Consider the following 14,505-nt stretch of genomic DNA (forward strand, 5'->3'; position numbering starts at 1 on the left):
CGGTTTTGAGAATACCCATGAATTCAAGAAATCTAGAATTCTTCGATTAACAATAGAATGTCAAATAATTGACAATATTTTGAGGGAAAAATCGCTTCATCGATAAATATAACCAAGAACTTTATGGTGAAATTGGACAGTTTCAGGTGAAAATGGCACTAACCCAAGCAAACTTGTTCTCTCCAATCACCAGAAAGAAATATATTATCAGGAACGGACAGCCCTGCACACCAAGATGAAGAGCCTGAAAATACTCGACTCTTATCTTTTACACATCAGTGTACTTATTTTTTCCCAACCAGGAGCAATGTAACTAGAGCATACTCTTCCATTAAAACGTGCTACTGCTAAACCCTTTTACCCCTTTAGGGTAACCTAAGACACATTATTTGTGGCCAAAGTTCAAACTTCCCCTCATCTTTCACTCGACATCGTATATGGCATACAAGTTGAAGTTCTTTGAAGAGTAACAACGCAAATCTAGCTTTTAAAAAAAAATATCGAGCAGTATTACATTGTGTTGTACAATCTGTCTCCTTTCTTTCAAAATCCAGTCGAGTGTAATACAATTTATCTTGCCAAACGTGCCATAAATGTTTATCCAGATGAAGAAACAATACAGTTTTCTCAAATTTATAAACCGAAGACGAAAAAAAAGTCAGATGGATGCCCAGGGTGGATATGGGCATTCATAAGTCCAGTCTGGCCCAGCATATCTTACACAATGTAGCCATAATCCCTCTTCACGTCCATCATAGCTGCACAGAAGACAGACAGGTTATCAAGTTCTTGATAGTGCTAGGCATCAGTCATACAGCACACAATCCACATTAGGTCAGAGGTGTAAACTAGGCAGGGTAAGTTCAGGTTTTTGGTCTGGCTGTAGGTGTGCTTGGGCGTAAAGCCTAGTGGGGCGACAAGCATTATGCAAACCAGCTCATTTTGACACCCCTACTACATTAGGTGCAAGATAAATCTTTAAAGGCGGGATACAAGATTCAGAAACCGAAGGGAGAAACTCGTATATCTACCACAAATAACTAAATGTCTGTAAGAAAAGGATGGTGTATATAGAAAAGAAGAAGCATAAATCCACCAATGAAGAGTTCTAGATAAGAACCACTGTTTCATGTGATGCAGAATTACAAATGCTTCATAAAAAACAATTGGATGATCGTCAGGACCCAATAGACTCTTAATTTTCAAATGAATAACAAAATCAAGAGTGCTTCGAAATTGTTCTAAGCAGCTATTGTAAGATTCTAACATTTGTATTCTTAACCTAGTTTACAGCCTTAGTTAACACACAAACATTGTCACATTTTAGTCCCTAAAAACCTCGTAATTTCTAATATTTTATCATTCAGCAAGCTGACATTATCAATCTATTGCTTAACAACCTCTTTCAATAGAAACAAGATATATCGGTAATGAAAGTCCAAGTGCTTCAGTAATCTCATCGAGGATTGCCAATTACCTAAACCTTTCATCACATGCAACATAGCATGAACAAATTCTTCAATCCCCTGGAAAAGATGAAGCTGATAAATAATTGGAAATTCATGCCACTGAAGAAATGCTTCTTACCCTTTGGGAGCCAAGTTCGGACAATTAGTACACTTTGGATCTATGCTGAAATCAATACTGGAGTCATTTTGAGGGTCATCTATACAAGTTTCACGAAGATTGGGCTGTGGGGGAAGCTCTGACTTAGCTGCAGCTCTGTCTGCACTCAATCCTACGGTAGAGCGTTCGTTAACGCATTCAGAGAGGTAAAGCATGTCATTAGCTATAGGATGCCCCGTATATTGAAGATGGACACGTATCTGCACGAGAGAGTTGAACTTATACGGTATGTCATCTTTTCTAAAACAATATAGAAAATAACTGTTCTGTGCTTATTCTGCTAAAACCATTGAGCAATAATTCCAATGCATAAAAGCTCTATGTCCTATTGCTTAAAGTACAACCAAATCAATCTGATATCTACCACGTTAATGGAGATTTTCAAAACAAAAAGAATATAGAAAACTATGAACATGGGAACATAGAGGGTAACATTTGATATTATGAAAGCAAAAAGTTTACAAATTCCACAAAGCCGTCTTGAGCGAAATGACTTTCACCTGATGTGTCCTGCCGGTGATTGGCTCACACGAGACAATACTATGATTTCCATTCGTGCTAATCCTAGTGAATTTGGTACAAGCAGCCTTCCCTTTTAAAGGCATGTTACCATTGCGACTGCCTTCCACCTGCATGTGTGTCTCATCATAAGTTACTGCTAGGCATGATATGCAAAACCATAATGTAAAAGGAAAAAAAAGATGATGGGGCATTCATCAAGGACTAGATCAGGTGTTGCCCTGGATAGAAGATAAGCAACCCGTTAACTGCATTTTATGATCAACGTATAACCAGTTGATTGCAAAGATCAACTGTATATTTCATTGTGGATTCCGTAATGGGGAAGAGAAGTGGTGGGAACCTAATCTCGCAAGAACACTTTCCGGAAATTACAAAGTTTAAAGGGGAAACAGAGCGATTAGATGTCGCCATGCCAACCAATGCATACAAAATCACACCGCCATCGTGTACATTATAATGCTCAAAATGAAAAAAAATGAAAGTAAAACAACCAAAACAAGGATGCTTCATATAGCCCCCATTTGGCCGTGATAAGTACGTTTTTATGCACTTATATAACTCACAAACATGACCAAAATACGATTTAAGTGTACCTAAATTCGTTTAATTCTTGGATTGTAGGGTTTTCTGATGGACTTGATGGAATTCACAAGAAAAAGAAGCAAAAATGACTAAAACGAATCAAAATGATAGTTCAAGGACCAAAGTGCAAATACAAAAAAAGATGAGCCAAAGGAGCAATCGAAAAATTGATAGTGCCAAGTACCAATTGGAGGTCATATGAGATGATGGAACAAAAGAGTCGAGGAAAAGAAGTCAAAAAACAAGAAGATTGAGTTTGAGGACTAAAACGACACAAAACGAAGGTTTCAACGCATGCGACCGCGTGGTGTTATAACCATGCGGCCGCACAAGCCCCATCTGAGACTTAAAGCCAAGAAATAGATGCAACCATGCGATCGCATGGTGTAAAATTCTGACGCAATTCTGCAGTTTCCGTTTTGCGTTATAATTCTTTTGGAACTCGATTGAGACGCGATATAAAAATCTAGAGCCGTCATATTTCGGGGCAAAACGCATTGGGTGGCAAGAAACCACATCTTAGAGAGGATTTTAAGCGGAATTAACGAAGGATTACACAAAGATCATGAAGATTTATCAAGAATTCATAACCCGATGATACTTTTTCTTCAATTTATGATGTACTTCGATATTCTTTCCATGTTAGGCTAGATTTACATGTACTAGGAGGTCGATGTACCATGTGATGAGATCTTTAAATTTCTAGTTTTATAATTTGACATTAAAACACATTTTGATTCATTAAATGATTTATATACAATTTTTGTTTTCCGCAATTAAGGGCCCGTAATTGTGTGAGTTTGGGTAACTTGTTCTTGCATTCGAAAGAAGTAGAATAGGTTCGACAATATATAAATCATCGTAGGATCTGATAGGGGATAGAGATATACCGCTATGCCTAACGTGAATCTATAAGTGCTTACAAAATAGCATGCATTTTTACATATGCATTTGTCATAGAGATATAGGCCAGTGGTATGTAAAAATAAGTTCAATACATCTCTAGAGAGAGTATTTAATAGATTTAGGAGCATTAATTCGTCAACAACTCAATCGTGTTGTCACATTCTAAAATTAGGGTTCAAGGTGATCGTTGCATGGGAAATTGTGATCCTAGTACGCTTAATTTACATAAAATACTGCAAATTTGAGTTCTAAACAGTTGTTTTACATTCTAGGTTGTTAAAAATCGTGTCTTGCATATTAATCTCATTCCAATCGAAAAAGTTGCATAAATTAGGGTTGCATTCCAAATTGCGGTTTCCTCTCTAAAATTAGAATTTATTTAGGTAAACATTCACATTGAGTAATTTTGTTTCGGTTAAGGTTACGATAGGTGAAATTGAACTACTCAATCTCTGTGGGACGATATTCAGACTCTAAAAATCCACTTTATTACTTGTTAACAAATCGTGCACTTGCGGTGATTTTAATTGAAAGAAATATTTCGTGAACAAGTCTTTGGCGTCGTTACCAGGGATTGATTATTCATTTAATTTTATCTATATTGGCACTAATTCAAACATCCATATTCAAATTTTCTGTTATTTTGTTGTGTTTTATTTCATTTTATTTAATTTCATTTTTATTTGTCTGTTTAATATTTCATTTTACCATCTAAGCACTCATTTTGACTATTCTCGTAGATTTGCATGTTAAGGTGCGCTGAAAGAGAATTGGTCCCAGCTGATCTAGAAATCGAACGAACTCTATATCGCAGGCAATGAGAAAATAGAGAAGCACAACAACAAATGGCTAACTTGCAGAATAATCCCATTTTTTAGGCGGATGAAGGAAATATGCTCGTAGGAGATTTCATGACCCCTCAGATAATTCAAAGCCAGTCAAGCATCGTGTATCCACCATTTGGACAGTCGAACTTCCAACTGAAGACTAATGTGATACAATTATTTCAAAATGGCCATCAATTCTATGGAAGGACCAAGGAAAATCCACATTCGCATGTTTCTCGTTTTTTGGAGATGTGCCAACACTTCATATATCAAGGTGTCTCAGATGATGCAATCAGATTAAGGTTGGTCCCACATACACTGCGCAACAAGGTAATTGAATGGCTAGATTCGCAACAAATCGCAACAAATCGCCATATGGAATGATCTAGCCCAGAAATTTTGCACTAAGTTCTTCCCACCTGCAAAGATTGCAAAGCTCAAGCACGACATTTCTGTCTTCCGCCAAGGCAACTCGGAGAAGTTCGATGAAGCTTGGAACAGGTTCAAGAATATGCTGAGAAAGTGCCCACACCATGGGATTAACAAAGGGACTTCAGGTCCAATACTTCTATGCGGGATTGCTCCCAACCTTCAACGATAGAAGAACCAGTAGAGCATGATGAGCAGATAGAGGAATCCACCCTAGTTGAAAAATCAAGCAAAACAAGGGCAAAGTAACCGTTAATCCTCATGAGCCTCCCATACTATTTCCACAAAGGCTAAAGAAGCAGAAGTTGGAGCAATAATACAAGAAATTTCTCGAAGTCTTCAAGAAACTCCACATCAACATCCCACTCGCCGATGCACTGTTCCAGATGCCTAGCTATGCAAAGTTCCTGAAGGACATACTATCAAATAAACGCAAGCTAGGGGATCATGAGATGGTAATGCTAACAGAGGAATGCAGCGCCAGAATTCAGAAAAAGCTCCCACCAAAATTGAAAGATCCAGGGAGTTTTATTGTTCCTTGTACGATTGGTGAAGTTTATTTTGATAAAGCCTAGTGTGATCTTTGTGCAAATATAAATTTAATGCCTTCGTCCGTTTTCAAGAAACTTGGCTTGGGGCGGGGGGGGGCTAAGGCGACTACAGTGACACTGCAGCTGGTAGATCGGTCATTGACACATCCCAGGGGTATAATAGAGGCCGTGCTTATCAAGGTTGAAAAGTTCGTATTCCTTGCAGATTTTCTAATTTTGGACATGGAAGAGGACAAAGACATTCCATTGATACTGGGGAGACCATTCTTGGCAACAGGAAGAGCTTTAATCGACATTTAGAATGGGCAGTTGATTTTGAGACTGGGAGAAGAGCAGATCTCGTTTAATGTCTTCAAGACAATGAAACTACCTACCGAGACACATAGCTATTTCCAGATCGATGTGCTTGACAAGGTGGTCCAAGACTCGTTCTTGCTACATAACCCTTCAGATACGTATGAAGCTTGCATTGCACATTCGTAGTCAACGCAGTCTGATTCAATGGAGATGGAAACATGTGCAAGATTTTTGGACACCAACCTACCTTACACACAGAAGGCATTTTGAGGAGCTTGGAACAGGACCCATAAAACCTCTACCATCCATTCAGCAGTCACTGAAATTAGAACTCAAGCAACTATCGCCTCATCTCAAATATGCATACTTGGGGGAGTCGTGTACACTTCCAGTGATCATCTCGAACACAGTCAGCGAAGTGGAAGAGAAGAAACTGCTTAGGGTACTCAAGAAAAATAAGATAGCAATTGGATGGACCATAGCAGATATCAAAGGGATCAGCCCTTCACTATGCATGAATAAGATTCTCATAGAAGAGAATTTCCGGACAACCATAGAAAGTCAGCGAAGGTTGAACCTAAATATAAAGGAAGTGGTTAGAGCAGAGGTACTCAAACTTCTAGATGCTGGAATCATCCATCCCATATTGGACAGTGCATGGACTAACCCAGTTCAGGTGGTGCCAAAGAAAGGAAGAATAACGGTAGTGCTTAATGAGAAGAATGAGCTGATACCGACCAGAACAGTCACAGGATGGAGGGTTTGCATCGATTACCGCAAACTCAATGCAACAACAAGAAAAGATTACTTTCCTCTCCCGTTTATAGACCAAATGCTGGAGAGATTGGTAGGCCACTCACATTAATACTTTCTCGACGGGTATTTAGGTTACAATCAGATACCAGCGGCACCAGACAATCAAGAGAAAACAACCTTCACTTGCCCTTACGATACTTTCGCATACCACAGAATGCCTTTTGACCTTTGCGACGCCCCTGCCACATTTCAACGTTGTATGATAACGATTTTCTTAGACATGGTAGAAAAATTTATAGAAATATTTATGGACGACATCTCGGTCTTCGAGTCTTCGTTTGACAAGTGTTTGGAACACTTGAATCTGGAATACAAAGATGCAAGGAAACAAATTTCGTATTAAACGGGGAAAAATGTTACTTCATGGTGCAAGAAGAGATCGTACTTGGACATCGGTTCTCAGCAAAAGGGATTGAGGTGAACAAAGCAAAGATTCAGGTTATTGAAAAATTATCGCAACCAACATCAGTTAAAAGGGTTCGCAACTTCTTGGGACATGCCGGATTCTACAGGAGATTCATAAACGATTTTTCAAAAATCACCCTGTTAATGAAAGACGTGCCCTTTGAATTTAATGAGAAATGTCTGACTGCTTTCAACACTTTGAAGGAGAAACTCACGTCAGCGCTGATAATTGTAGCACCTGATTGGAAGTTACCTTTTGAGTTAATGTGTGATGTCAGTGATCATGCCATAGGTGCAGTATTGGGACAACGAAAGAACAAGATCTTCCATGTTATATATTACGCGAGCCGAACATTGAATGATGCCTAGACCAACTACGCAACCACTGAGAAGGAGCTCTTGGTAGTGGTCTATGCCTTTGACTAATTCAGATCAGATCTCGTGGAGTCTAAGGTTATAGTCTACTCAGATCACGCTGCATTGAAGTATCCAATGACAAAGAAGGATGCTAAGCCAAGATTAATCCGTTGGGTATTACTACTACAAGAATTCGACATTGAAATTAGGGACAAGAAGGGTAGTGAAAATGTGGTGGCAGATCACCTATCGAGATTAGAACAAGAACCAAAAGTGTCAGAGGAAATCAACGAAATTTGTCCAGATGAGCAGATTTTCAGTGCAGAAGAAGCCCCATGGTATGCAGATATCGTCAATTATTTGGCTAAGTCAATCCCACCGCCAGATTACTCGAGTCACCAGAAGAAGTTGTTTGCCAAACTGAAATGTTATTTTTTGGGAAGATCCTATTTTCTATAGGCGAGGGGCTGATCAAATTGTGGAAGGTGTATACCTGAAGATAAAGTACCTGAAATTCTTGAGCTTTGTCATTCATCAGACTATGCGGGGCACCTAGGAGCTTCAAATACTGCTGCTACAGTCAGGATTTTATTAGCCTACATTGTTCAGAGACACCTTTGAGTTTGTTAAGAGGTGTGATAGATGTCAACGTACTGGGAACATCTCAAGAAGGAATGAGATGTCACTAAACAACATATTGGAGGTCGAGATATTTGACGTATGAGGAATCGACTTTATGGGACCGTTTTCCCCATCGTCCACAAATCAGTATATCCTAGTCGCAGTTGATTATATATCAAAATGGGTGGAAGCAGTTGCATTGCCAACGAATGACACGAAAGTGATAATTAGGTTTTTGAAAAAATACATCTTTACCAGATATGACACATCGCGAGAAATAATCAATGACAGTGGCAAACACTTTTGCAATCACCAATTCGAGCAATTATTGTGTAAATATGGGGTTAAACACCGTGTAGCAACCCCATATCATCCACAAACCTGCGAGCAAGTTGAAGTATCCAATCGGCAGCTAAAAAGAATATTAGAGGTTACAATGAATTCCTCCCGAAAGGACTGATCTAAAAAGTTGGACGATGCATTGTAGGCATATAGGATAGCATTCAAGACACCGATAGACATGTCTCCATTCCGTCTAGTTTTTGGAAAAGCATGCCACCTCCCACTGGAGATAGAACACCAGGTATATTGAACTATGAAACAGTTGAATATGAATTTGAAAGCCGCAGGTGAAAAGCGTGTATTGCAGCTCAATGAGTTGGATGAATTCAAAATGGAAGCATGTGAAAACTCGAAACTTATCAAAGAACGCACCAAAAAGTGGCATGATCTACACATTCAGAGACGAGAGCTCGAGGTAGGGCAAAAAGTCCTGTTATATAACTCGAGGCTCAAGCTTTTCCCTGAAAAATTAAGATCAAAGTGGTCGGACCCTTACACTCTCACTAAAGTTCTCCCATATGGAACTATATAGGCTAGCCATGAAATAAAAGGAACATTCATATTTAATGGGCAAAGGCTGAAACACTACTGGGACGAGGACTTCTCCAAGCAAAAGTCCACCGTTCAACTTGGAATGCCTAATTGAAGCAGAAGTGGAGGAGTCGAGCTATCGACTATAAACTAGCGTTGAGTGGGAGGCAACCCACTGTATCCTTTAATTTGTTTAATCTTCGTTTGCATTAGCTTAGAAAATTTTAATTTCATGTTTGCATTAGGTCATCGATCATCCATGCATGTCAATAGAGTCCAAGCACAATTCACACGAATTCCTAGGCATGGAGCACATGGTCGGTAAGCTTAAAGTGGTTTTTGGTGATTGGGGGTATAACTCACGCATTTTAAGAGAAAAGATCATTTTCAAAAATCTAAAGGGCCGATGTGTGATTGAAAGTTCAAAGTGGTTTTGGCACTAAGTTAAAACCCAAACACGCACCAAGATGTTTAAAATCTGACTTTGAAAAGTTTAGGGTGCTGAATGGTCGAGGTCATGTTTTTCGGGAAAAATCCAATTTTATTTTTTTTACTTTATTTAGTTTTGTTTTATTTTATTTTATCAAAAAAAATGCTGTCGCGGTCAGTCGCATAAACAAAATGTCCATGTGACCGCATGGACATCCACCGAGAAAATTTTTTTGTTTTATATACCATGCGGCCGCATGGCATAGCCTGTTACGAGTTTTTAACCCGTAACTTGAAAAATTCCCCCCCATTCCCCTTTCACTTATCTCCCTCGAACCCTAGGTACAAAATTCCCAGATTACACGCACACATCCAAAAACATTCATCGATCCTCCTTCATTCCTTAATACACTTTGCCATTCATTCATCTAAAAAACCAAGGTATTCAAGGTATGAACTTTATCTCTTCTTCTCCTTTAGATTTCGGTTTGTAGATACTTACAATTTACAATTGAAAATTGAGGTGAAAGGGTGTAAATAGGCTTGGATTATGACATTGATTCGTGTTTATGCAATGTGGGTGATTACACTTTGTCATTCATTCATAGAATGGAAATGAAGATAGTGCGCACACAATGTGTTTGATGAAATGCCTCAATAACGAGTGTTATGCAATTTTGTAATCTTTGCTTTTGTATGCCGTACAATTGATGTGAATAGCAATTGGATAATTAAAGATCACATGAAAGGCCATGAAAAACATAAAACCCCAACTTGCATAACGTAGGCACTACATGGTCAAGTCACGGCCCCCTACGTCACCTACTTGCCCCATTCATTTACCTCACCAAACGACATCCGATCAATTTGAAATTCGAGTATGTGATAGACTACATTGAATACTTCTATATGCCTAGAGATGGCCCGAAAAAATTTCGATATTTTTTCGATGATACCTGTGGTCATAAGTGCGCACTCAGTCATCGGTCCAATTATCATAATGTGCATGTTTGGGCCTAATTTTGTTATTTTCTCCTATTAGAGCAATATTTCCATTATCTTGAACATAATATCGTGAATATTGCACATTCACATGTTACACATGCATCTAGGAGTAAGTTTGGGGGATTCGTGCATCTAAAGTCAAGGTTCGTGTTTTTGACATGCCTTTTTCATTGTATTCTATAGTTTTGACATTGAAAAATCTTATTTTTGCAGGATGCTGCCGAAAAGAACTTCAAAGGGCAAAGAAAAAGTCGGTTCAGCCTCCTGAACTGCAAGAACTAGGGAACTCGAAGGGGAATTACAGAGGTTCTTCAGTGCAAAAACCATTGCCCAATATGAGAACATCATACGCCACTGGACAATGAACCCTGAAAGACCAGTTAAACTTGAAGATTTCCCGAGGTTTGAATTGGTGAATTTGTTCTAGATTTGTGGGTGGGAAAAAGTGGTAGAGAGACCTCACCCAATTTATGAGAATCTAGTCCGAGAGTTCTATGCAAATTTCAACAATGAAATTGATACCCCAGGTTTACAGCATATACATCAGACATGGGTGCGAGGGAAATGGATTATGTTCTCCCCGGATATTATCCACGATTATTATCAGTTGAACATGGAAAATGTGGTTCCCATCCCCACCGAATTCAACTGAACTGAAGTAGCTGAGTTTTTTTTGTTGGGACGGGAAAATGCATGGCCCCTAGAGACTGCTGAGTGGCATCAGATAGAGCTCACACCATCCATAGCCATTCTATGGCTCTTCATGTGCCACAACATCGAGCCCACATCATACAGAACCACATTTCCTGATCAAACAGCAGGCTTCATTTACCATCTGGTTCGGGGTTGCAAAATAGACCTCGCCACCCTTATCTACAATCAAATCCACACCTTGGGCACTTGGCGGGATCGGCATACCACTTTAGTCTTTCCCCAGCCTCATCAGCGGCATATGCCCGGCTGCAAATATTACAATCTTACCAGAAGAGGTACATGAAAAATCCAGCCCTCTAATAAAGCGTACTACATTTGAGGTTCAGGAGCAAGCTCGGATATGACATCGGGATGAACAAGAGAGAGAGCGACGAAGACAGCAGCAGGCTGCACATGACCAGGGACCCGATGATCCTGACATGGGCTAGGCACCACCACCTATGGGAGCTAATACACAGTTACAGCGTCAGATGTTTACGATTCACAAGAACCAGCCGCAATATAGAGGGCATCCAGCAAGCTCTAGGGGCTTTGACTACTGATATTTAGACAGCCAGACGTGATATTAGTCCACTCAAACCATGGCGCAGACTGTATATCAGGAGGCACGATCAGCTAGGCGGGAGATGGAAACTATGAATGAGCGGCTGAGCATATATGTGGGACGAGTAGATGGAATACAAATAAGAGTGAACGACACTTGGGATCGAATGCGTAGCATAGAGGGCGAAGTTAGAGCACAGATTAACATGATGAGAGCCATGAAAGCAGAGCAAGTCCATCAGTCGGATCTACTGAGGCAGATCTTGGCTCATTTCTCACATCCATTGGGCAACGACACCGCAAGACCCAGCTACCAGACACCACCACCACAGTGATCAAGGGAGTTTTATTTAACTTATTTTGCTATTTTAAATGCACACTTGGCCTTCAAATTATGCCTTTTGAAACTTTTATTTTTCACACTGAGGGCAATGTATTGTATAAGTTTGGGGGGTGGTGGCATATTTTGAATGTAACACATTTAGAAACTAAATTATCAGCATGTAATATAATCCTTTTTGAAATGATCACATTCCATCAATACCTTGTTACTAATTGCATGTTGTGTGCCTGATGAGTGATTATTGGATTAATATGCTGCATTAAGTTCATTGTATGGCTGTGTGGGTTTGATAGCCTTGTCGGCAATGATGTTGGAATATGTATGTATTGGAAACTGTGAATATAGTGCAAAATTTGATAGTCTTGTCGGCAATAATGTGATTATTGGAATAGGTATGTATTGGAAACTGTGAATATAGTGCAAAATTTGATTAACTGATACTTGTTGAGGTAGTACTTGACATTCCATATGCACGCCACTCATGCCATACATGTCAGGTGAGTGATTAGGTTTGAATAAAGCAGGAGAAACCAGAATAACCTCAATTGATTAAACCATAAATTAATGTAGACCCATAAACTAAAGTGTCTTGATGAATAAATTGGAGATAGTTTAACAACTATAGGGGAACATTGAGATAAGTGGAGGCTCCGTGCATGAATTACGCTATGTGGATTGCCTAGACAAGTGAGATGAAAACTAGGAGAAAGTCTTCAATTGGGGGGTTGATTCTAGAGACCAAATGTCTAGAAAAAATAAAAAGGGGCATAATTTTTAGGTTACGAAAATGTGACACATTTCCAAGTCTTTATGACTCCAGCAAATAAGCCTGTATTGATATCCCGAAATCTTGTGCCCTAAAGCCAACTGGTTTGGGAGATATCGGCCCAAAGCTCGTTATAGGGGTCATATAGAAAGTAAGAGGGAAAGAAGTTAATAAAAAATCATCTGATCGAGCCTTTATAACTCAAGTGAATAAGCCTGCAAGGGTTTAAAAACCTGGTTCCCTAAAGTCAACTGGTTCGAGAGTCACCGGTCTAAAACTCGCTACGAGGATTGTATTGAAAGCAAATGAGAAGATGACATAATAATAATAATAATAATAATAATAATAATAATAATGAAAAATACAAAGTAAGATAGTATAGAAAAAGCCCTTGGACATTTGGTTGATAATAATCACACCTTCAAGACGAGGCAAGTAATTTAGTTTAATCTTGAGTGTTAAAGCAATCAAATCATGAAAGTATTCATTTGTTGACATGCGCACTTGTGGTGGTGAGATCTATCCAAACAAAGAGAGGGTAAGGACTAGAGTTACCTTAACCCTTAACTTTAAAACACAACCCCGGAATGATTGAGTGAAAAGAATAAGTTTGGAGGGGGGGTTGTGTATCTCTCGAGCGAGGTAAGGAGATATTTGACCATTTTGGGGTCGGGATTGAACCAATCATGAGCTCACTATGTTGGTATGAGATCACACACACGATGAGTCTTGCATCCGACAAGTAAAGGTAAATTCTATTCTCGCACTATTGAAACTATTTCTTGTGTTAATTACTGAATTCCAATCCTGAGATACGGCAGGTTACTGACCATGTTTGTTGAGATTTAAGTCACTATCTTGTTTGAGGACAAACAACAGCTAAAGTTTGGGGGATTTGATGAGTGCGTTTTTATGCACTTATAAACATGACCAAAATACGTGCAAAGTGTATGAAATGTAACCTAAATTCGCTTAATTCATGGATTGTAGGGTTTTTTTATGGACTTGATGGAATTCACAAGAAAAAGAAGCAAAAATGACCAAAACGAATCAAAATGATAGTTCAGGGACCAAAGTGCAAATATCAAAAAGATGAGCCAAAGGAGCAATTGAAAAATTGATTGTGCTAAGTACCAATTGGAGGTCAATATGAGATGAGGGAACAAAAGAGTCGAGGAAAAGAAGTCAAAAAACAAGAAGATTGAGTTTGAGGACTAAAACGACACAAAACGAAGGTTTCAATGCCATGTGACCGCGTGGTGTTATAACCATGTGGCCGCACAAGCCCCATCCGAGACTTAAAGCCAAGAAATAGATGCAACCATGCGACCGCATGGTGTAAATTTCTGACGCAATTCTGCCGTTTCCATTTTGCGTTATAATTCTTTTGGAACTCGATTGAGATGCGATATAAAAATCTAGAGCCGTCATATTTCGGGGCAAAACGCGTTGGGAGGCAAGAAACTACATCTTAGAGAGGATTTTAAGCGGAATTAACGAAGGATTACACGAAGATCAAGAAGATTTATCAAGAATTCATGACTCGGTGATGCTTTTTCTTTAATTTATGATGTACTTCGATATTCTTTCCATGTTAGGCTAGATTTACATGTACTAGTAGGTTGATGTACCATGTGATGAGATCTTTAAATTTCTAGTTTTACAATTCGACATTAAAACACATTTTGATTGATTGATTGATTGAATGATTTATATGCAATATTTGTTTTCCGCAATAAAGGCCCGTAATTGTGTGAGTTTGGGTGACTTGTTCTTGCATTCGAGAGAAGTAGAATTGGTTCGACAATACATAAATCATCGTAGGGTCCGATAGGGGATAGAAATATACCGCTATGCCCAACGTGAATCTATAATTGTTTATAAAACCACATG

General features: G+C 39.0%; 1 protein-coding gene across 1 annotated transcript; it reads right to left on the reverse strand.

The window, feature by feature from the left end:
* Window positions 1-458: 458 nt before the first annotated feature.
* Window positions 459-2,292, reverse strand: LOC111401804 (RNA pseudouridine synthase 7-like). Its single transcript, XM_023029711.1, has 3 exons — window positions 2,127-2,292; window positions 1,588-1,826; window positions 459-758 (listed from the first exon to the last, which is right to left on the reverse strand). The coding sequence occupies exons 1-3, from the start codon at window positions 2,259-2,261 to the stop codon at window positions 659-661; spliced, it is 474 nt and encodes a 157-aa protein (XP_022885479.1). The 5' UTR covers window positions 2,262-2,292; the 3' UTR covers window positions 459-658.
* Between the last annotated feature and the right edge of the window lie 12,213 nt (window positions 2,293-14,505).

The sequence above is a fragment of the Olea europaea genome, chromosome 10 (genome assembly GCF_002742605.1).
Source record: "Olea europaea var. sylvestris chromosome 10, O_europaea_v1, whole genome shotgun sequence".
Lineage (NCBI taxonomy): Eukaryota > Viridiplantae > Streptophyta > Magnoliopsida > Lamiales > Oleaceae > Olea > Olea europaea.

Excerpts from the sequence above, each read along its gene's own strand:
- LOC111401804 (XM_023029711.1), bottom strand. The coding sequence starts at position 2,261 with ATGCAGGTGGAAGGCAGTCGCAATGGTAACATGCCTTTAAAAGGGAAG. Across the intron at positions 1,827-2,126 it reads TCACCGGCAGGACACATCAG|ATACGTGTCCATCTTCAATA; the intron begins GTGAAAGTCATT and ends TCTCTCGTGCAG. Across the intron at positions 759-1,587 it reads CCGAACTTGGCTCCCAAAGG|CTATGATGGACGTGAAGAGG; the intron begins GTAAGAAGCATT and ends TCTTCTGTGCAG.